Source organism: Taeniopygia guttata, chromosome 3, assembly GCF_048771995.1.
Source record: "Taeniopygia guttata chromosome 3, bTaeGut7.mat, whole genome shotgun sequence".
Lineage (NCBI taxonomy): Eukaryota > Metazoa > Chordata > Aves > Passeriformes > Estrildidae > Taeniopygia > Taeniopygia guttata.
Window position 1 is genome coordinate 45,521,267 of NC_133027.1, and position 22,738 is coordinate 45,544,004.

General features: G+C 41.5%; 2 protein-coding genes across 5 annotated transcripts; one reads left to right on the top strand and one right to left on the bottom strand.

The window, feature by feature from the left end:
• Positions 1-265: 265 nt before the first annotated feature.
• Positions 266-20,373, bottom strand: BEND3 (BEN domain containing 3). 4 transcript variants are annotated; one of them, XM_072926749.1, is made up of 5 exons: positions 19,437-19,937; positions 10,704-10,748; positions 10,036-10,256; positions 5,488-5,664; positions 266-5,169 (listed from the first exon to the last, which is right to left on the bottom strand). In XM_072926749.1, the coding sequence occupies exon 5, from the start codon at positions 5,152-5,154 to the stop codon at positions 2,896-2,898; it is 2,259 nt and encodes a 752-aa protein (XP_072782850.1). In that variant the 5' UTR covers positions 5,155-5,169; positions 5,488-5,664; positions 10,036-10,256; positions 10,704-10,748; positions 19,437-19,937; the 3' UTR covers positions 266-2,895. The 4 variants fall into 4 exon arrangements, with proteins under 4 accessions (XP_072782850.1, XP_072782849.1, XP_030123539.3 ...); XM_072926748.1 differs by lacking the exon at positions 5,488-5,664 and adding an exon at positions 17,337-17,446; XM_030267679.4 differs by lacking the exons at positions 5,488-5,664; positions 19,437-19,937 and adding an exon at positions 20,233-20,373.
• On the top strand, positions 18,394-21,441 carry LOC140683523 (uncharacterized). Its single transcript, XM_072926119.1, has 2 exons — positions 18,394-19,092; positions 21,210-21,441. The coding sequence occupies exons 1-2, from the start codon at positions 18,394-18,396 to the stop codon at positions 21,210-21,212; spliced, it is 702 nt and encodes a 233-aa protein (XP_072782220.1). The 3' UTR covers positions 21,213-21,441.
• The last annotated feature ends 1,297 nt before the right edge of the window (positions 21,442-22,738 follow it).

Consider the following 22,738-nt stretch of genomic DNA (forward strand, 5'->3'; position numbering starts at 1 on the left):
AATGCTTATCCATAGGAAGTCAGTGTGCCCAACATGTCAGTATCTAGCAATCCTCCTATCACAGTTTCACTACCAAAATTTTAAGTTTATTCCTTTAAACAGAAGTCTGAAAGACGGAAAAATCTTTTTAAATGGCTGCAGCAAACTGAGGTGTTTTCCTTTATGTATTTGTCCAACTATCTAGGTTATTTCAGACCACACAGTAAGAGACTTTATAGGAAAATAATCCTGCTTGTACCTGAACAATCACCAGACAACATTCATCTTGTATGAAAATAATATACCTTTAATATATTTACAAGACTGACCAACTGGATGAAGTGGCTGTACTTCAAATGCACTGCAAGAGCTTTTGTTAGTGAACTATGCCACTATTTGTACGTCTGTATTTCCTTGATACCAGTTATACAATCAAATGAATTATGAAAGGTTTGTGAAGATTTGGACAAAAGGAATGTACACAGCAATAAGAGGAGAAAAAAAACCACAACAAAAATATTTTTACACCCAGTTTCAAAAATTTTCATTTTTATGGGCAAAGTTGTCAAATTGGTTTTTTCACTACTTTTTAGATTATATCAATTTACTGATTTTTTGACTTAATATCAATATCTACAGTAAAAGCCAGTACATCTCAAACTTGCATGCTAGCTAGTAGCATCAATCCCTTGTAAAAAAGTTCAATATATATTGAATTCTTCTGGGAGCTTTGACATCACTAAGTGGTGAAACGTATGACATTAAGATAAGAAAATAAAATAGTATTTCTTACCTTTTGGCCAGCCATTTGCAACCACAAATTAAACAGCCATTAAGATCTTCTGTTATTTTATATATCCCATAAAAGTGCATGTAAAAAGAAATTTCACAGAATTTCTAGGTAGCATACAATGACAAGAGAGTCTTGGTTTCTGATACATTCAATTTGATAAATTTGTGCACTAAAATGAACAGATGCAGACATTGTGGTATCAGTTCTTTATCTTTGGTAAAATGATTTTGATTTATTATAGCCATATTTGCTCTGATATCCATTTTGAGTATGGTCTGCTATTACTTAAACCAACAAGAAACATTAAATGGATATAAACAGTATCAATGTGTTGTTTAGTACATTCATGACTTTTTTCATACATTCTCTGAGAATGTTTCTAGCATATGGGCAAAATGAGCAAATGCTACTAACTATTATTTACTCCCAGTTTAACACAATACATTTATTGGTTCTTGCCATCAGGAAAAACCATTTTGTTTTCCTTTTAAAGGGATCAATATAACTCTAAGAACAATAAATTCTAAAAATCTGAAGTAAAAATATGAAATATTTTGTACTTCCTTACAAATGCTAAAATAGAAAATTACACTGGAACTGACTTAAAATTTGCTATGACCCATCTAAGTAAACAACAGAAAAAGACCACAGAGAACATCAACAATTGCTCCAAGGTGTTCCAGTGATGCTCTATAGGCAACCACTGTCTTTACTGTATTAAGAATCCAAAATTGACTCTTTCTCACCATTTCTATCAATATTAGATTTTTTTAAAAAAGAAAGAGTAAACTAGTTTTAAAGCAGCACTCTCCAGTGACAAGTCATACAGCTAATCCATATTGTGTTCTGGATGGTCTTTGTTACACTCGAACATACTAATGATGCAAACTTGACCATATGAACCTAAGTTATACATACACAGTTATGTCTCCGAATAGCTACTAATTACACTAAAACAATTTGGCAAAGTGAGAGAATTCTGTATCCCTACACCCAAAATATCCAGATGCTACTGCATTCATGGAAAGATACATTACCACAGCTCATATGCTGGGACCCTGAAACGCTGGATTCACCACAAAAACCAATCTTTGCGCATACTTTTTATATATGCAATTCAATAGCAACACTGGAAATCTTTGGACATGATTTTGATAGAAAGTAAGGTCTAAATTTTTTTTTTACGTTTTTGTTTCAGGTCTTTTTAATGCTGCTGTTGCTTCTGCTATTTTACAAACAGGGTGGCAAGCAAATGATGGGAAGACATTCTGTGGGCATAGGCTTGGGTCTGTTTTGCTGGCTTTACCCAAGACGAGCAACCCTCAGTCACTCCAGCAGTTACACTGGACAAAACAATAACAGAACTCATAGGGGCATTATCAAGCTTGTGGTGTCAATACAAAAAAAAAAACCAAACCAAAACAAAAAAAAAAAAAAAAACCAAAACCAAAAAAAACCCCTTTCACACAGTGTCTATACTCATGTCTCAATTCTTCAATAGAAATTCTTGATTTTAGAAATAAAACCAATGTAACAGTCAAAAATGCAAATGACACCATTCTGACCCACTCTTGGACGGACACATCATAACTTCCAGTACCTCAATATCATGAAGAACAAAACAAGTGTGAAGCTGAAGTTACTGTAGATGCAAAGTCTAATATTCCAACGATTTCCAATGAAAATGGCACTTTCAAATTTAAATTAAGCTTAGTCTACACATTTCAAAATCCAAATTAATTAAAAATACTGTTTATAATGGTATAATGACAAACTGCTCTTGAAGAGCACAACCATAAAAAAATTTGTTTTATTATTAGAAAGTGATAGAAAAGGAAGATGCAGAAATGGGGAGTGGAGCAACAGTTTCAATACATGTATTTGCACCAGTGAATATCATGCTCTTAGCGAGTCATTGGTAGCTGTCACTGATGGTCTTTACCCATGTACAAATGTAGTCAGCCACTTCCCACTGCTGCGGTGCCAACAGAAATGCAACACGCACACTGAAACACAACAAATTTAGTGCCTTACTGTCCCAGGTGCTGAGAACCTTCAACTCCCAACAGGCCCTTCAGTCTAAACCAAAGCATACTCTTGACAATAATTTAGTGGTCAAAGTCTTAGCAGTTTAAAGAGCCTGTCACTTTTTTTGCTTTCTTAGCTTTTTTCAGTATATCACACTTTTTTCTGTTAGGACGCCGGCACCTTTCATCGATGCTCGGTATACATTCATAATGCCAAACTTCTTCCATTTTCTCCACAGGGTAAACTGCCTCCACATAATGACGGATCAGTCTCAGTCTGATGGGATCAAGCTGTTTTTTATTACAAGCACCTGAATGGTTGTACTGCAGTCTCAGATTCTCCGGAGTAAAGAGTTCAGGAAAGAGCCTTACGAGAAGCCTGGCAGCAAAGTTGCCGACTGACAGGCTCTGCTGCACTATCTCTCTTATCTCCTTATCAGACAGCAAATACAGAGAAGGCACAGGGAAGTCTGGATTAGGAACAACAAGTTCATCGAGTGGTATCTTGCAAAAATCCTTGCTACTTCTTTCCGGTGGCAGCGGTGGCCCTTCAAATTCTTCCCGAAATCTCTCAGGGTTTATTGCATAGGTGAGAAATTCCCTCCTGTCGGGCCCTGGCATGTGGATTTTCCGTTGTTGTTGGTACGAGCGCCTTTGCTCCGTGTCTCTTCGTCGACACCTCTCATCAAGCTTCCCAACAAACTCCAATGTCCACACTCTGTCATTCTTTGCTCTGGGGTACAGTATCTGCACATAATGTCGAATTAATTTAATTCTAGTGGGGTCAAGCTGTTTCTTGCCTAAGGATCCGCTACAGTTGTATTGCTTCCGTAAGTTTTCATGAGTAAATAGTTCAGGAAATAAGAGAACAAGCAATCGGGAAGCAAAGTTGCCTATGGAAAGACTGCTTTCATATATGCTTTTAATCTGTTCTTTGTTCAACAGGTAATCCGGGACAGGGACATCAAAATCAGGAGGGGGAAAGTCAAGTTTGTCAAAATCTATGGGTACAAGCCAAATTTTTTTTGACCGTCTGCCAGGCTTTTCATATTCAAAACTGTCTTCCACTTTTATGATTGATACATCATCTGGTAAACTAGAAGAATCGTAACAGTCATCTCTCATCTGGTCACATTCACTTCCATCCATATACGTACTTTCAAGCTCATCATTTATTCGCTGAACACACTGCTGCAACCAGGCTTCTTCTTCTTGCACATCTGGAAAGTAAATTTCAGTGTACCTACGGATTATTTGAAGCCGATGAGGATCCAGCAGTTGTTTTCCAGAGTCTCCAAAGCAGCTGTACCTTTCAGCTAATTTTCTGTGGTCAAAGAGTTCTGGAAAAAGTCTGTGTAACAAAAAAACAGAAAACTCTCCTGGTGAAGAAGCTTCATCTAAAAATTCATTGAGATCCTGAGCATCCAGCATGTAATCTGAGGCAATGACATTACTCCTGTCCAAGGACAAAGCTTCTTCCTGCTCTTTATCCTCCATAAAATGAGAGGACTCGACCTGCTCAGTCTCATAAAAACTGGATGATTGCACATTCTGCTGACTGTTTTCCATTTCCCTTTGAGCCCAAAATCTATTGAAAAAATCATTGACTTGAGGCAAACACTCCAACTGCCACACAGCTGTATTCTTCACAGAAGGGTAACAAACTTCCACGTAGTTACGAATAAGCTGCAGATGAAGAGATTCAAGTTTCCTTTTGTTGAGAAAGCCACAAGCACTGCAGCTTCTGCCGAACTCATCGTCACTGAAGAGCTCTGGGAAGAGCTGCACGAGCAACCGGCAAGCCAGGTCCCCGCCCGATGTGCTTTGATCCATGATTTGCTTCAGTTCTGTAGAAGTCAGCTGGTACTCCGGGGGAGGCTTGAAGTCAGCAACGGACTCTGCTGGACTGACTTGCTTTTTAATTCTGCTAACCTCCAGAGACAGCAGGTCAACTTTACTGTGAAGCTGAGTCATATTGGTGTTGAGGGTGTTCAGCGTGTAAAACATTTTCTGTATCAAAGAATATATATTTGATTCTGAATCTGCTGCGGCTGCTGCTACTGCAATGGCTGTGGCCGAGTCTCTTTTGCGTTGGTCGTTCAAAGTCCGAATTTGCGAGGGACTGCTAGGGTTGATTTTTTCAAACAACTCGTAAGAAGCAAACTGCTCTGCTCCTGGTGGGTTCTTCTTCTCTGTGATTTTGTGCGAGATGCCATAGAGAGGTTTTTTATAAGATGGAGTGATTATGTCACTGAAGGATTCTTCTTCACAGAGCCATGTTACATTAGAATTCTTGTTCTTGTTTAGCTGCTCTGCATTTACCTGAGTGGGTGAGCCAGCATCTCTGTTCCTCATGTTTGAAAGGGAGCCCTTCAAATGAATAAATACTGTATTAGTAAGACTGCCTTAAAGATACTTGCTATAAATACGTGCTCCTTAAGCAAGCATTGTTACATAAATATGCAAAATCAAATTTTCTCCAGAGGACTTGCTGTGTTAAATAATAAAAATTATTAAGTTCACTAGGAAAAATAAAATTACAGTAAAGTATTATTTAGGTTTCCTTTCTGTTTCCCTTTTTTTGGCTCATGGCTTTCTCCATGGAATAGAAATGCAATAATAATTCTTAGTACTCTCTACCCACAGAGCTCTAATTACTCCCCCAAATTAAGTATCATTAGGCTTCACCTTGCATATGAGGATCTTGGGCTGTCAAGAATTTGGGTGGCAACAAGTCAGCAACAGAGCCAAGAATAGCATCTAGATTTTCTGACTCCTAGTCCTGTGACCTTGCCATTGCCTCCAACAACTGCATTTAACATTCCAGCACTCTCTTTAGGATAGCTTTTAAAAATGTCACAAAAGCTATAAAAAAAAAAAAAGATTATTCTATTTTTTTCAGATGTGAAAAGTTTATACATAGGTTTTAAAAAAATATCTTTATAATGGTGGAGAACTACTAAATAAATCCTAGAAATTACTTAATTTTTAAAAGATATTCTATTTAAATAATAAAAAAATGGAAAGTACCTTGGTACAATATCTTTTTAAAAAGGAAGTCTAACAGAATATTTCTTTATTTCTGAAAGGCAAGGAAGTTTAGACTTGTGGATTTCTAACTTTCTTAATTATTTAAACTATATAAATTTATATAATTTATAAATTATATAAAACCAGTAATGAATTCTTAAGGACTTAATGCGCTCAAGCATTTTCATCATCTCACAGTAGATATGCAGGGCTTGGATGATTTGGGGTTTTTTCTTTTGCAAACACGTGGATATTGCAAATAATTCTTAAAAGTTAAGCAGATACAACAGAATCAAAATCCAACATAAAGAATTCAAACATGAGAAAACACTCCCAGATTTGTAAATGTTTCTATACTGAAACAATTTTCTTACCTTCTTCTGTAGAACATTAATTAGATAAAACACTACAGAATTTGCATTCATGTATTAAAATAAAGGAAACACAGACTTCAGGTCTGAGATGAGAGCCACAAGAAATTTGAAATTCCAGTGAGGAACTTGAATTAAGGTTTCTTTCTTGAGAAACAGAACTGTAACTCACGAAATCAATGTGGTCCCTGTGTGTATTCATACTTGGTATCTGCTTACTGCAGTGACAAATTGAATCTAATTATTTTTTAATTTCTAATGCAATGCATACTCAAAGGAGACTCAGAAAGAACAAGCTGATTTCCACTCCAAGTTTAGAAATCAGCATTCAATTGAACCAAAGCTGTTTCCAAGTCCTGCTCTCACTCACAAAACATTACCCTACATACAAAACCTTGCGTTTGCACATCCAAAGTTGTGTGGAGGGATGATCAAACGAAAACATAATGCCTAGGCAACGCATTTCAGTGTGCAGAATCCTTGGCTGCCAGGGTGCCTAGGACACCTGGTTTCCAGGTCCCAGTTTGAAGACTGTCCCACTCCAGTCCCACTCATAACAAAGCCAGAACAGCGACTGAACTGCGAGCAGACTGAAGTCCACGTTGCCCCCACTGAACTGCAGGCTCCTAAGCTGGGACTGATGTTGTCATACACCACCTATACTTGTCAGTGAAGAAACAGAGGTAGTTCCAGATGGTAGCAGAGCTCTGCCACACAGACATCACCTGAAAGCACGCCATGAAAATCCCCCCTGATGATGTGCACAATACTGCTCTCCGGTCAGGCACACAAACTGAATTACAAAGCTTTTTACTATTTTAGATTTAAAGAACAAAACACTTCTTACACAATCAATGAGACCTACCACCTAAGTCCCTCTTTCATTAACACTCCTGTTAACTGAGAATATACCAAATATTCCTTCAGAAACAGCATATGACTATCTCAATTCCTTCTCTACTACTAAAACACCCTGCTGCTAAATAGCTTGCCATGGGCCACCAGGTATCTGTCAGTTCTCATTTGACTTCCTGCTGTTTATTTTCCCTAATTAATTATATAATAAAACTTGGCAATATGAGGGTAACTTCTATTGATGTGCACCTCACACACAGAGTCAGGCCAAATCAATACTAGAATGTGTATTAAAGAACATTAATTCATTCTTTTGACAGTAAGATCATTAAAGTTTGCAGTCTCGGTTTTGGACATGGTGCTCTGGCGCTCATGCTAAGAACTACAGCAGATCTTCATTACAACAGCAGCTGACCTTCTTCCTTCACTAATGCAGCTCTCAGTGGCTGGATCTGGCTGCAGGATGGATTTGCATTTCAGAATATTTGCATTTCAGAAACACACAGTCAGTGTTCTCCTAGCAGGTGACAAGACAAAACATTTGAGGCTTAAAAATATTTAAGGATATTTTCGTTCAGATGCATTCTCATTTTATTTTCTTTTGCTTTTAATTATCTTGTCTGTAGTTTCCATCTGGGAACAGAACTATCCACACCATAAATACATGGCTTTTGTAAATTCTCCAATTTAACGAATTCATTTTCTGTAACGCTGATCTTTAAAAATCCACGAATTTCAGGTAATACTGCACCCATTTAAGATTATCAGTTCTAAAGTACTATCAAAAAAGAAGCAAAGATATTGTTCTATGAGACTCAATGTATGTAAGATAGTGCTGCTTTTTATACTACAGTTGCACAGCAAGTTTTTATGTTCTAAACATTTTATGAACATTTGCAAAGCGCAGTATTTTGCAAAACATCGACCAATACAAGAAATTGTGAAATAGTCTCTCACATACTCTCTTGGAATCCTAAGCCAAGTTTTAAAAGTTGCTTAGTTATTGTTCTGCTCAATGCTCGAGTCCATTTATGACCTTTGCTATGCTTAATAAACAAAGTCTAAATATCTGTAAGAATACAATGCATAATATTCAAGCCCAGGAGTAAAGAATAAATAAATATAGGAGCAAGAAACATAGATTCTTTTAGACACATAAGAATATGGAAAGGTCCCGCACATAACTTTTTTAAACTTACCATCTTCTACGCATTGTTTTTTTTAAAGAAAATCAGGGGAAATTAATTCCTGATTATGAAGTGGCATTCAAAATTTCAAAAAAAGGGGAAGTCTTCAGATAAAAAGTAATTTAGTAATATAATTACCAGCTCAAAAGAAGTACAGCTCTGTTTATATCACAGATAGATGCCTATATGACGTGCAGTAAAAATATACTACAAGCACAACATTCTTTAGAATAATTAATATTTTTCCATTGTTTAAATAGAAATAGTTAATTAAATCATCAATTGAAACAAAATATTGGTATTAGAGAAGTAATTAACTTAAAAAATGCTGTTAGGATTGAGGACTGTTTCTGGTTGGTTATTTAACTAAACATGCTGATTCATTGGGGTCAGACAAGAATGAATTTTCATCATTATTACTAGGTCAACTTCTGCTATTATGAATCCAAAGTTGCAATTAATTTCAAATTAAACTTTAAAATTTATTAATGGCAAACAGGCAAACTCAAAGCAATCACAGTTCAGAGACCATTACAAAGCTCTTTCAAGAATCTGAATGTAAGGAAAACAATTGTAAAAAGAAAAAGAGAAAGGAAAAGAAAGAAACCGTGTAATAAGATTAAAACCTACCTACCACAGGCATTCAGGGGAAAAAAACAGCCGTAAGAAGTCAGGGAGATGATAGTCAAGAAAAAGAATCACAGAGAATTATGGCTATAAAGAAAACACGAAATGTGCAAATGCAACATGGCTAGGTAGCAGAAGAGCAGAAAAGGATATGTGCATTAGGATAGGTCACAAACTAAATATAACCCAGAGCCTGAAGTTATTCAAAAGAGGATGAATTTGAATCTAGGTTATTTTAATAAAGTGCTGAGTGTGAAAAACAGGAGGTCATTATAGTGCTCTAGAGAGCGGCAGGAGAGATGAGACTATCCAACACCGGACATTAGTCTTTCTGGACTCTCAAATGGAACAACAAAAATATAAGGTGACTCCTGAAGAAGAGCTTGAAAAAAAGAGAATTTTAATCTTGGAAAGGAAGGACTGAGAGTGGACAATATCACACGAATTTTCCCACATGCAGAAGAAGATTTTTCTAGGAACAGATGATCATTGCTCTCCCTACTGAAAAGAACAAGGACAAAAAGAAACCAGCACAATTTCAGCAGAGATTAATTAAAATCCGACATTGCTAGAGAGGCGAAACACAAGATCAGGATAATGGAAAAGACTGGGCATCTCCTTCACTGGCTAAAGAAACATCTGGATTGTCCCAAGCTGGGATGCCACACCAGATGCTGTAATACATTCCACTCTTGATATGGCTGAAGTCTTCTGCATCCCTGCATTTTTATCCTTCAAATAATACACTAATTTATACGGGTCTCACTGATATTAAATCTTTGTTGCAGAAGAAAGAATTACAGCCCTGATCCTACCACTCAGGATCAAGCTGAAGGACTGTGTGACATGAGAGTGACTGTAATCAGAGTCATGCTCAGTTACTCCAAATCACTGCCCCTTCCTTTGTCATCTGCTGTACAACAAAAATACAATTCACGTAAATTTATTAACCTATAACTATTAACTGTATTTCATAAATATGATCACTTCCATGTTATTTAGAGAATACTCAGCCATGTGTAAACTGGCTTTAGATTAGACACATTTGCAACAAACTCATTACCAATGCAAATTTAGTTAAAATACTTGCATTCTACTTATAGCAGCAGAGAATTTAGCCTAGGAAATATGAACCAAAAAATCACAGCCGTGTACAGAGAAGTCACCTCTTGTGTAAAGCGTCTCTTCTTCACGCTGGGTAAGGCATCCTGCTGGCCTCCTGACCCATCACAGCCAAAGGAGTTCTGTTTCCGTTTGTTGGAATCCTGTAGGCAAGTCACTGCGCCATCCAGTGAGTGCTTCTCAGCAGATCTGGAAGTTACTGAGCAGTCTAGAGCTTCATCTTCATTTTCTGTTTCTACTTTCACATTTTTTTTAGGAATTTTTACTGAAAAAAGAGAACAGTTAGAAAGATATAGCACCCTTTCCAGAAAACTATGACATTCTTACTGTAATGTTCTGAGGTTTGTTTCTTTTTATGAAAACATGTTTTGAAGAACTTCATTATTTTTTAATACTTCTATAATAAGTGTATATTAGGGCCACCTCAAAGTCAAATCATTCAGTTTTCCAGTAAATTACAGTTTCTTCTCCAAAGAAGAATCTAAAACATAAACAAATAATGTTACAGGAAGAAGATTTTTTTGGAAGGGAGGAAGGATGTAGAGCAGAAATAATAATGACTAACAAAGATAATGCCCTATTTCAGATAACTTTAAAAAAACCACTAGTGTAATTTGGCTTGATCCAACTGCATTCTTTATTAGGTGACAAATGCTTTAAATCAACAAGTATTTTTGCCTGGTCAAAAATTATATAAAGTATAATATTTTACCTTCATCATCATCAGTGATTTCAGCTGAATTCATCTTCTATCTCACTAAAGAACAAAACAAAAACACAAAAGTAAATATCAGCATCTTCCAGAATCAGGGAATAGTCTACATCTCCTCCTTTTTATCTAGAAGTATTGAGTTAACAGCCCACATATGACAGTCTTTCCAGTCTGTATGTTTGTAATAACCAGCTATTTTCAGTAACCTTTATGGCTATCTATAGACCCATCAACATGTAAACTATATTGTTGACAACATACAGCAGGTAGAGAACTATTTAAAACTCTATGTCTTTTTCTGGTATAGAGAAAAGTAAAAGTCATTCTAACCTTCTCTGTAGTGTCTTGGCAGTATATAAATGGAAGTTAACTGTAATAAAGTCTTCACCCTGTACAAAATCTCTATTATTACAGTCAAATGTTTTCATATTGTCCTTGTGGTTGACACAAAATCATCACAGAAAGAAAACTCATCATAAATCATACATGCTGGAGTAGAGTTTTTATTTTAAAATCTTTGATCTTTTGATATAAATTGCATCAATTCCAGCAGAATAATGCATATAGATCTACACTAAATCTTTTTTCTCTGTCAGTCTCTAAATAATTTTGTTTTTGTAGGGAAAAGCAAATTTATGTATTACGCTAGCATGATTTTAGTGTTACTTCGTTACTTCTCACATGAAAAACTCATACTTCTGTTTACTTGAAAACTAATTTCCCAAGTTCCTTGGGGGCAAATATCAATCTCTGGATGTGTTCCTAAAAGATATTCTAAATCTTTGGCGATCTACAAAGCAAACAAGTTAGTCAGATATCACTGACCCTCACAGGGCATGCAGCTGCAAACTGACACTCTCAACTGGTGAGCGGGTGACTGGCAAACTGTCACGCTCTGCTCATGCTCCTCTACATGCTGCATATTATGCTTATCTGGCGCCAGAATATTATTGCTTTACAAGTGCAAGTCAATAAAACCAGTCAATCAAAAGTGTACATACAGCCCAGGAGTGGGAATTACAATGAAATTAATAAGAGAGATGGGGAGGGAAAGCCAGAGAATCTGTTGTGGAGGGAAAAACAGTCTGTACCTCTCTCCTGGATAATGCTGAATACTATATATATATATATATATTTTTTTTTTTTTTTTTTTTACATCTCAAAATGCTGTTAAAAACTCTGCAAACACTTGAATGCTGTGTAGATACAAATTTCAATTTGTAGGCAACTTGATGGCTGCAATAGTAACTATGAGGTTCCATTCTGGATTAGATTTTGTATGATTTACAATGGGTGGCACCCAAACAAAAGACACACAGATTTATAAAATCAGCTTATACTGGACCACCCTTGAAGCCAAGATACTCTTTGATGTGCCGATCTTCCACATGGCCCCTATATACAGCCTTGTAAAGGGCATCCTCAAGGGGATACAATGAGATTGTCTTCATCATCATGTATAAAAATAAGTCTCTCCCAATTGGATGTAGAGCTACTACAAACCCCTGAGATACCTTCTCCTTTAACTCACCATTATTCCCTATTTCAGGACTTGCATTTAGGAATTGATTCATATATCAATTATACCAGCTTAACAGTACCATAATCATGTCACTTAAACCTCTGCAAACTCTCTAGACATAATAGTGTGAAACTAAGTGGCCCACACCAACTTCTAAACCACCTGATAAACCCAGATATGGGTTAATACCAGGTCTTATTAACTCAACAGTATGTACAGATTTAGACAAAGCCACTACAGCTCGTTGTGAAAAATCCTACAGCAGTCTTCTCACAGCACTATCAAAAAGCTCTCCTGGACTTTAAGAAAATCCCATTGTACTAATGGTTCATATTTTGCCCTGATATCCCATATACATTGATAGTTACTGCCTGGATCTTCCTTGCACTTTTCCATGCTGCACTGGGCGTGGCTCTGAGGGCTGGGGTACAAGACCAACTCGTGCCAGTGCTCAGGGAGTGTAACACACAGTCTTTTCATGAGGGCTTGAGGTGACAATAAGCAAATCTATCAATACCACTACAGAATACTCTAAAATGGAGATCAAAATGATTTTTCATATAATCCTAGACTGCTTCATCAGAGCAAAACAGTAAAAAATGTTAACCATAAAGCCAGAAGAGAAGATTAAAAGGTGGCAGCGGATGAAACAACACAAAATATGTAGGAGGTAATATATGGAATTATATTTTCTTTCCTGTTACTACTACCATTCAAATAGGAAGAATGCTTTAGAAGAATTCCTATCAGAGAAAAAAATCAAACTGAAAGGAGAAGACAAATGAGTATCCGAAGAGCCACTTTTTAAGACTGGAAAAAAGTGAAAAATAAAGCAAAGCAACAGTTAACTTTCTGAAGGAAACAGTATTAGGAAGGCCAAAGCTACCCTGAATCCAGGTCAAATAACACTGAGTCAAAACATTGTTTCACAAGTTTGAAATACAGTGTTAACTTTTGGGGTTGTTTAATCTGAAAACTGCCAGAATACAATTAAACGTGAATAGTCAAAATCAGTGTCAGAACCAATGAAGCCTATGAAGACTGTGCTCCATACCTGAGCTATCTGGCACCAAAAAAAGCACCAACTCCAACTTTTTTTCATTTTTGGAAGCCCTAGTAAGAATCTCTTTCCTTATCTAGTTTCCTGTCTTTGTGAGATTTGTAAGAATTCTGGTATGAGAAAATGAAGCACATCAAACATATAACAGCTTCTGTTGAGAGACAGGATTCAATTGTCCCTTTGATTTCCTGCCTTGCAGCCCCACCTGCTCCCTTGGTCAAGCATGGGTGCCCACCTTGACCTTCCATCTTGATAAACGGTCAGAAAACAACGCAATTCTTTTTTTCCTGGGTCACCTTCCTTGTAACTCATAGAGGTAAAGGGCCCAGCTCAGGAGTATGCACAATGTTTGGGCTAGAAAGGAGGAATTAAAATCTCCTCATACCAGCAAGCCACTGGCTTGGTTCAACTATTTAATGATACCTTATTTATTCCACTATCTCGCTTCAAACTCGGGTCACAGTGGACCCACGAGTGACTAGCAAGCCAACAAAGAGGCATCAATAGAGCAACTGCATCATCACTTCCACAGGAAATTAGGATTTATGGAAAGGTGGAAAGCCTGTATCTGTTTCTGCTTCTGTATCTGTTTCTGAGCGTGTCTGTGCAAGCATACCTATATATGTATGATTAACAACAATTTTGTTGATTGTTTCAATTCCACTAAAGAGTTAACATATTCGTTAAAATATTGTTTGCTGTGAATCAGTACTTACGAATAATAATTACTTCCTCTTTAAAAGAGGTAGCAGTGTCAAGGTCTGTTTTGAGGTAGCATTCTAGCCCAGAGTGTGAGAATAAGCATAGCTGGAGTTAAAAAAAAAAAAAGTCTAAAAGATCTTGGAGCAAAATACCACAAAAAGCAATTGAGTAAGAAATACGTACAGTAAAGCAAACATCCAACAGTTGCTCCTTCTCATGTTGAGTATACAAAACATATTACAATCTTATATGTATTTTTTTCAAAATGCAAGATAAATATACTTATCATCCTCAGCCTAATAATTACTCAATGCTATCTAGAGGACAGATGTTAGCAAGTTCTAGGAAAGAGTGAACACTGTACTGAAGCTGGGAGCCCACTGTGAAGTAGTGACTGGCAGAGCAACCAGCTTTGGCAGCTTTCTTTTGCTGGTATACAGACAGATGCTGCACTGCATCCTGTTTTCTGGTGAATCCCCTGGAAGAAAGATTCCAAAACAAACCAAACACCTACAGTTATGTCAGCAGCCAGATCCAAGGGAGCAGGGAAAGAAGGGGAGTCCTGGCATACCTTGTCTGTGCGACAAATTCCCTTCCCACAGATCCTGCTCTCTCTTCTCATCAGACTAGGCAATGAACAAAATAGCCCCTTCAATGAAGGGACTTAACACTCCCTGTGTCGATTACTCTCACTTAAACATCTGCCCCTATTCCAAAAATGTACCAGGTCATGACACTTAACTGCACTGTTGTATCATTTTGGCAATGACATTCCACATTGAGATGGTATTACCCATGGTTAACAGAGAAGCTCAATGCACAGGGCAGTGCTGGGAGTTCCAAAGTATGGAAGAACATCTTAAAAACAAGGTTTTGGAATGTTTCTCTGTGCATTTAGTGTTAACAACTACCCTGATGCTGCTTTTGCTCGTAGAACAGAAGATGCGAACCATCTACCAAAATGCACGTACCCAAAATATGCACTGAAGCCTTAAGGATTTAAAGCACTGGGGTACAACAGATTTTATGAGTAAGGGAAGAAATTGCAACTCGGAATGTATTACTCAGAATGTATTTCAGTCTCATATCATCTAATATAATGCATATTGCTACTTAAAAGTAGCATAAATGTGTACCTAGTTATTGATACACAAAACAAAACTGAATCCTAACTGATTAATAAGTTAAATCTTCCCATAATGTGCATTCTCCTTCTCCTGTTTACCGCCTAAGAATTACTCATGTGTTTGCCTTGAAGGATGCTTTACCGACCCCTCTTATGATTTTGACCATTATAAAAGCACAAGGCAAGGAGAAAAGATCCTGCTAATAGTGCAAGATGAAGGCAGTCCTCAGCCTTTGCAATAATTCTTAAAGAAAATGACAGATCATTTTCACATCCTGACTTAAAAAGGGAATGAAAAAATTCCATCAGAAAAAAATGCTGCTGTCCTGTTTGTAGCTAAAGTAACTCTGTACTCTTTGAACTCCCATATCTAATGTACTAAGTTCTGACAAATGAAAAAAAATAGTGTGAAAACCACACAGGAAACTATAAAACTGTACACATACTGCATGTGAAAAGCAACTTGGATTTTATCACACTTGTTAACGGTAATCATAAATGAAAATTAATCACTACCTTAAAAAGATACTAAATAATAACAACAACAATGATGATTATCAGTTTTATAGAAGCTTGCTGTTTAGAATTTAACTCCTCGCATAACATTATATTGTTCAATTCACTAATTCATGGTACAAGTGTAGAAGCTGCTTCTTGGATGCACATCATCCTAAGTATTTTAGCTTCTTCATGGTAGGTTGGCAGGAATGTCCCTAATTCTTCATTATTGACTACAAGAATGTTATTAAAAACACAGGGATTGAGACATTGTGTATTAAGTTTATTCCCTTTAAAGCCTCATGGTGGTACATTGTTTCATATATAAAACTCAGGTCATAATGAAAAGTGTTCTTGAGTGCTATTTCTGAAGAGGTCAACTGTTCTTCTATATTTTGGGCAAATGTTAAGACATACATGTTTGCTAGTAATATTAAATATGTGTTTGATAACATATGCAGAATAAACTGCTCAGTTTCCTTAGCTTTCAGCATGCAGTGAAAGATACAACACCCCTCTTACAGCATAGATACCCTAAAAAAATTAAATAAATGAGGAAGACAAAAAAAAAAAAAGCCGATCTTTTAAGGAGATGACACTAGCTAAATTTTACAAGATGTGTACATTGAACTGCTGTTTAACAACCAAAATTAGCACCTCCTCTTACAAATATCCTGCAACAGGACTTTATCACAAAATTGCAATGGTATTAAACTACATAACTAGAGTATGATTTACCCAGAGCCAATCAAAAGCACTGTATAGATATTCATTCTCAGCAATTGACAATGAATGATCAATTAATCTCAGTGAACACTCAAGCGTCTGTCCTGCTCCCTGTCTTGGACCCTGCCTGTATATCCTATCATGCACTGGGTGAACCACAGAAAGTAACCAAAGCTTCCCATGGGAAGCCCGGAGGCTTGAAAGCTGGTGTGGGTAGGTGGAAGCAGTCCCATTCCACAAAGCAGGTGAGTAAGAGGGCTGCTCTAAGTGCCTGGCAACAGTGTGGAACTCTGTCGCTTGTGATTCCTATAGACCAGTTGGAAATAATGAGAGGAAATAACAATTCTCAGCACCCAGCCCTTATGTCCCAGAGTCAAAAAGGACTGGAGGCGTGTGCCCTCTGCTCAGGATGCCCAGGAGCTGCCTCCTGTTCAGGGTGCGTGCTGCTCTCCAGACTGTCTCTTGGAAAGCTCCCCTGCTGGGCTGAGAAGCAAACCTAGAGAACTGCGCGTTCTGCATTCTGCTTTGGGTGCCAAGTAATCTGCATCTTTTTTTTTTCCTAGCTGTAGCACTGGGTTCAATAATTTCAATATTGCAATTATCCTCAGGGTTGATTTTATTCCTCTGATTTGTAAAAAAACAATGCAACTCAAATTCAATTCAACTAAATTATACATAAATACCACCCCAAGACTGAGCTGGAAAATGTATTTCTTAGAGGCAATGTTTGCCTTTTGTTCAGGTCTATGGGCCAGCGATTTGACTACAAATTTTATGTAATTTTGACAAGGCCTTATAAATTTTGAAGCAGAGGGTTGAAGAAGTACAATACCTGAAATCACCTTAATAAAAAAAATGCTACCAAGCAAAACCCAGGTAAGTTATTTGAAACTGATCTCCCATCTAAAAGAAACCGAGATCTGAATGTTGCCTCATTTAACTGAGGAAAGAGCAAAATGCAAGTAGACAGTATATTAAATACTAAAAGCAAATACTTACTATTCTAGTCTATTCATTTTCAGGTAGTAGGATGCTGCAGTGATACTTCTCAATAAAATTTGTTCTTGATAACCAGTGCTGACACGTGTAATATTAAGTATTGTAGAGTACTGTAGAAAACAGTATTCCAACATTACAAGCATTCTGATTATAAATACATGAACAGCAAGTTCTAAAACTACAAAGAAAAAGATTTTAAGAAACCAGCAGATGTTGTTGGAAGCACTACTCTTATGGACAATAAAAATCCTTACGCTTTCACATTTTGAAAATCTCTTTTGCTGCCCTCTGGAGCAGGACATGAAGCTTCAAATCTCCACTGAAGCCAGCCTGCAACAAGGGTATTTTTCCAGTAGGAGTAAGAGGGCATGTTCTTCATTTGGGTCTTCCATATTTTGTTTTAATTAAGTTAAATATGCAAATTAAATTTAAAAAAATTTTAAAACCCCAAACAATAAAGAAATCAACAAACCAAAATCACTCTTCTCAGTTTTCTCAATCTGTCCTCTGTACTTTTACCAAACGGCAATTTAATCTTGCAAGGATCAGCAAAACACTAACCTGGTTTATTTCCAGCAGTAATGCATGAATTTGTCTTTTCTTTGACCACGTGTTTTCCATTAGTCTATTAAAAACATTTTGCTTTCCTCTCTCTCCTCTCACTCTGCTTTTATTTTAAAATACTGTTCCATCTGAACTTTGGGCAGCCTAAATTCTCCCTCCAAATTGCATTCAACTTCTGTTTATTTTTATCCACTGAACTTACCTAAACTACGAAAATACTTTGTGAAGATAAAAATTCAGTTTGTCCAATGCTGAGTTTGATTTAGCAGGAGATAAGAAGAAAATGTAGGAGTACACATGGGTAATTATTTGTTTTACGAGATGTAAATCATTAAAGCTGGAAACGGGGAAAAGGTTTCTCTTTCCCTGCTTAGATGTCTCTGCCCCATGGGTCAGGCATACACTGTGTTTATAGGCGGCAGAGACAAACCCTACTCACACTTCAACCCAAAAAAACTCTGGGACTGCGTCAACGCTATGTGGGAGCCGTCACATGGCTGTTGGCCTGCGGCCGGCCCGCATTCTGCTGGTTCAGAGCTTGTTCCCTTCTATTTACAAAGGGCTGTGTGGACACACCGCAGGGAAAAGTAGGGTAGAGGCAGCGGGCGACCAGGGGGAAGCGGGCGGTGCTCGGGGCAGGGGCAGTGAGCGTGATCTGGGCGGAGGCAGCGGGCAGCGATCGGGGCAGGGGAAGGCGCGGGTGACCTGGCGGGACACGCTCGGGGCAGGGGCGGCCCGTTACCCCGCGGTGCCCTTCACCGGGCCCCTCGGAGCGCGACCCAGCAACGACCGACACGAATTCCAGCGCAACCACCCGCCCGCCGCTCCTCCCGCCGCGTCCGATAGGACGGGCGGGACCCTGACCCGGCCCCGGCTCCCGGGCACGCGTGGCCCCGCGGAGCCCCGGGGCGGTGCCGGGCGCGGCCGGGGCTCCCCCCGCGCCTCCCGAGGGGCGGCGGAGCGGCCGCCACGTGGGAGCGGCGCGCGCGGCGGCGGCGGCGCGAGGCCCCGCCCGGGGGCGGCGCTGCGGCGGGGGACGCCCCGCGCGCCCCGCACGCGGCGCGGCCGCGGCCGCTTCCGCGGTCAGACCCACGAGCCCGAGGCGGAGGCGGCGGTTGGTGCTTCCGGTCCGAACCCTGCCCGGGCGGATCTATGTGGCCGGCGCGTGGGGGAGGAGGGGGAAGGGGTTAAGGTGAGGGTGGAGGTGACGGCGGCGTGACCGTTCCACTGCCCCCCCCACCCGGCTCCCTGCTGTCCCCCTCCCCCAGCCCCGCGGATGGAGGCACCCGGGCCGGGCGCGCGCGACCCGCGCCGCCGCCGCAGCACCCTGCCCGGCGAACAAAGAGCCCCCCGCCCGCGCGGCCCCGGCGGCGCGGCCCCGGCCCGCGGGCGGCCGGAGGAGGGGCCGGCCCCGCGCTTCCCCCGCTCGGCCCCCCCCTCCCCGTTCTTCCCCCACCCGCCGGGGCGGCGCTCCCCGCCCGCCGTGGGGTGCGTGGAACGGCGCCCGTCCCCACCAGCGGCGGCAGCGAGACTTACCTCTGCTCCGCGCGGGGCCACGGGAGCCCCGGGGCGGCGGGGGCGGCTGGAGCGGCCGCCGCTGGAGCCCGCGCTTCCCCCCCGCTCTTTGTGTGCGAGGGTCCGCGCGCTGCGCTCTCGCGTGACGTGACGGGACCGTGTGTCATTTCCGCACAAGGACACCGAGCCCCGACCCGCCGCGGCCAGCGCCACCCGCCGCCCCGGGGCAGGGGCAGGGGAGGGAGGGAGCGGGGGTGGGGGGGAGAGCGGCCCGCTCCTCCCCCGTCCCCTGGCTCCCCACCCCCCGCCCTCCCCGGCGCTGCCACTGGGAACGCGCGCGGTTCCCACTGGAGACCCCGCGCGCCCCCGCGCCGCGCGCGCCCCGCCGCCCACTCGGTGCCGCGCGGGCAGAGGCTCCGCCGCCGGGGGTGCCACGCGCCCGCCCCGCGACACGCCCTGCCCGGGACCCCGCGCTCGCACATGGGGCCGCCGTCGCTCGGGGACACGGCCCCGCGTGACGGGGCCGGGGACCGGCGGGGACGGGGCGCGCTCACTGCCGGCCGCCACCGCCGCACGGAAAACGCGCGCCCCCTCCCCCGCCCCACCGCCCTCCCGGCCTTTGCGCGGCCGGGCCGCTCCGCGCGGTCTCGCGTGGACGCGGCGCCCGCGCGCCCCGCAGAGTCAGGCGGCGGGCCGCGCACGTGCGCGCGCGGGGGAGGCGGCGGGGGCAGCCGCGTGCCCACGGCAGGTGTCGGCGAGCACGTGGCCGCGCGGGCACACGGTCCCGCATCGCCCCGCGCGCCTTCCCAACACCCACCCGCCGCTCGTGTCCCGTCACCGCCACCGCCGGGCTGCCACAAAACTGGGGGGATCCCGGTCATCTCCAGGCGGAGCTGGGCTCCGGCCGGGCCGGCGGAGAGACCGACCGGCAGTTCCCAAGACCCCGGCCGCAGCCGCACCGATCCCGTAAATCCGTCCCCACGCCGGCGTGCCCGCGGGTCAGCCCGGGGCAGCGCTGCGGGCGGAGCCGGGGGACGCGCCGAGCGCTCCTCGCGCGCACGGGCTGTGACATCCGCACGCAGCCCCTGCCCGGCCCGGCAGGCTCCGGCCCCCGGCGCTGCCCGGAGCTGGCAGCGCCCGTGGGAGCGCTGCCCGCCCGCCTTTATGTGACCTTAACGCGGGTTTCTGTGCACAGCGCCAAGTAGGAAACGCCGGGGTTTGGTGCCGCGTTAGGCTTAAGCCTGTGCTTGTAAAAAAAAAGTTATTTCAGTAAGTTGGTATAATTGAGATCCAGGCTTTTTCCCACGCTGGTTAAACACAAGACCGCTTCCATGCTCCGCGTTTGCGGGGCAGATGGCAGCAGTGATTTATAAAACAGACATCGTATTCTTGTTTAATTAAGTACCCTTGTAGATTTTATCTTCCCTGAAATTGACAGGAGCACGTAAGACGTTACATTAGTCTGCCAAATCATACGTGCCCTTTCGACTAACAGCTTGTAGAAAACCAAACCGTTTCCTAAAGATTAAAAAATAATTAAAAAAAAAAAAAAGTGGGAGAATGAACTCTGGTTTTGAAACCTATAGCCAGTTCTAGCAGTTATGTATTTTGGCTATATATAACACACCTTTGGAACTTGGCAGTTTTGCGTGAAATGTTTTACTTAAACAATGAACTTGGCCAGTGCTGCCGTTCCTAATAAATAGATTGGTTTTGCTGTTAATAAAGGTACAAAGCCAAGTGCTCTATTTATAATGTAATTGCTTTACTGTTGGTTTTTTTTTTCCTCCACAGTAAAAGAAGTTCAGTCTAAAGATGTTTATAGAAGGTGTTTATTATAAAATAAGGACATGAGGGCCGATACTGCCATGAAGCATGATGAGGTGTGCAGCATGGAGGATGTATCCGATAGAAGTTACAAGGCAAATACACACTGTGCAAGTGGCAAGTAAATGTGGAGGTAGAACTCGTGTGCTCTGTGCAGTGCCGTGAATGTAACAGATAAATAAACTTTTCCTTTGTTATTTCACACTAATTTTTTTTTTTAATTCAAAAGCAATACAAAGACATGTAAGTCAACTGAGAAATAACTGGAAAAAATCTCAGATAAATCTCCTGCCCCATAAATAGCTCAGTACTTTCCTAGTCACGTGCTGTTTCCTCCGAACTGAACAATACAAAGAGTGCCTCTTAAAATAAAAAATCCTCACCATTACAGATTTTTGGCGCTTTCTTTAGAAGCAGTTCTCTAAAATTTTGTTCTTCCACTTATGTCGCTCTTCTAAATTTAGCATTTGGGACTTTTGGTATGTCTACAGTGTCATATTCCATGAATAATCCTAACAGATAATAGTTTGTTGATTTTAGCTTTGACTGCTCCTTTTATTATTGTTGTTGATAGACAGCTGTTAAAATGAGCCCTTAAAAGCGGGAACTACCAGCATTGTAACTCCTCCGCTGAATCACTCCAACGAAGGATACATTTATTAGCAAGACAAGTGTTCTGCAGTTAGCGCATCATTCTCTCTTTGGAGATAAAGAGCACTTCCCCGCAAACTTTTCTGAGCCGGTTAGCGCTATGAACACGGAAGTTTACAGTATGGCTTGCCCCCTCCTTTATTGTAAGGGATAATTGAGGCTTTTCTTAAAGGGTAACATGTTTTAACACCTGGCCCAGCTGCTAAGTAGTGCTAGATCTCAGCTGGATTTTACTTGAATGCTTTACTTAGTGGGACTAAGGAAAGGCAACCATAAGGCAAGAGCAAGCCAGTGGAATCTCAAACTCGGTTTCAGAGCCCTTGAGAAAATACCTTGCCGGTTTGAACTCCACCTCATTTCTGCTCTATAGTGCTGGCCTGAGGCATTGTAGCTACTAGGGACTCAAGCCCAGGAGGAGACCTGAAGGGCCTCAGCTAAGCATAAAGTAGCACGAGCATATTGTTGCAATAACAGTATTCAATGGAAAGGGAGCGAGCCAAATTGTCTCCAGGCAATGCAGGTAAGCAAGCTTAGATTGGCTTCCGAGCCAGACAAATCCCATTTCTTTTCACCATTTGAACTTGTGCTATACACGTCATTTATTCAAATGTTCATCTTCCCCCCACTTTGCGCCTTTGGCTCAAAAGCCACTCAGTGACACTGCGGCAATCTGTGAAAAATTCCAGGTCACCGGGGAGGGGAGTAGTGTGCTCTAGCGAGAGAACTCTTCAGTAAAAAAATCACCACTGCTCTCGAATACAATGGGCCATTACCGACTTGACCAAACTGCAGGAGACTTCAGTCATGCCACCAACACCGATGTGCTCAGAACCCCAGGGAAGCTG

What these genes read in the sequence shown, in the direction of transcription:
- BEND3 (XM_030267679.4), bottom strand. Translation starts at nt 10,737, where the DNA reads ATGAATTCAGCTGAAATCACTGATGATGATGAAG. An exon ending in AATCACTGATGATGATGAAG is followed by an intron (nt 10,257 to 10,703) that starts GTAAAATATTAT and finishes CTCTTTTTTCAG; the next exon opens with TAAAAATTCCTAAAAAAAAT. An exon ending in AGAGACGCTTTACACAAGAG is followed by an intron (nt 5,170 to 10,035) that starts GTGACTTCTCTG and finishes ATTCATTTGAAG; the next exon opens with GGCTCCCTTTCAAACATGAG.
- LOC140683523 (XM_072926119.1), top strand. Translation starts at nt 18,394, where the DNA reads ATGGCTGTTGGCCTGCGGCCGGCCCGCATTCTGCTGGTTCAGAGCTTG.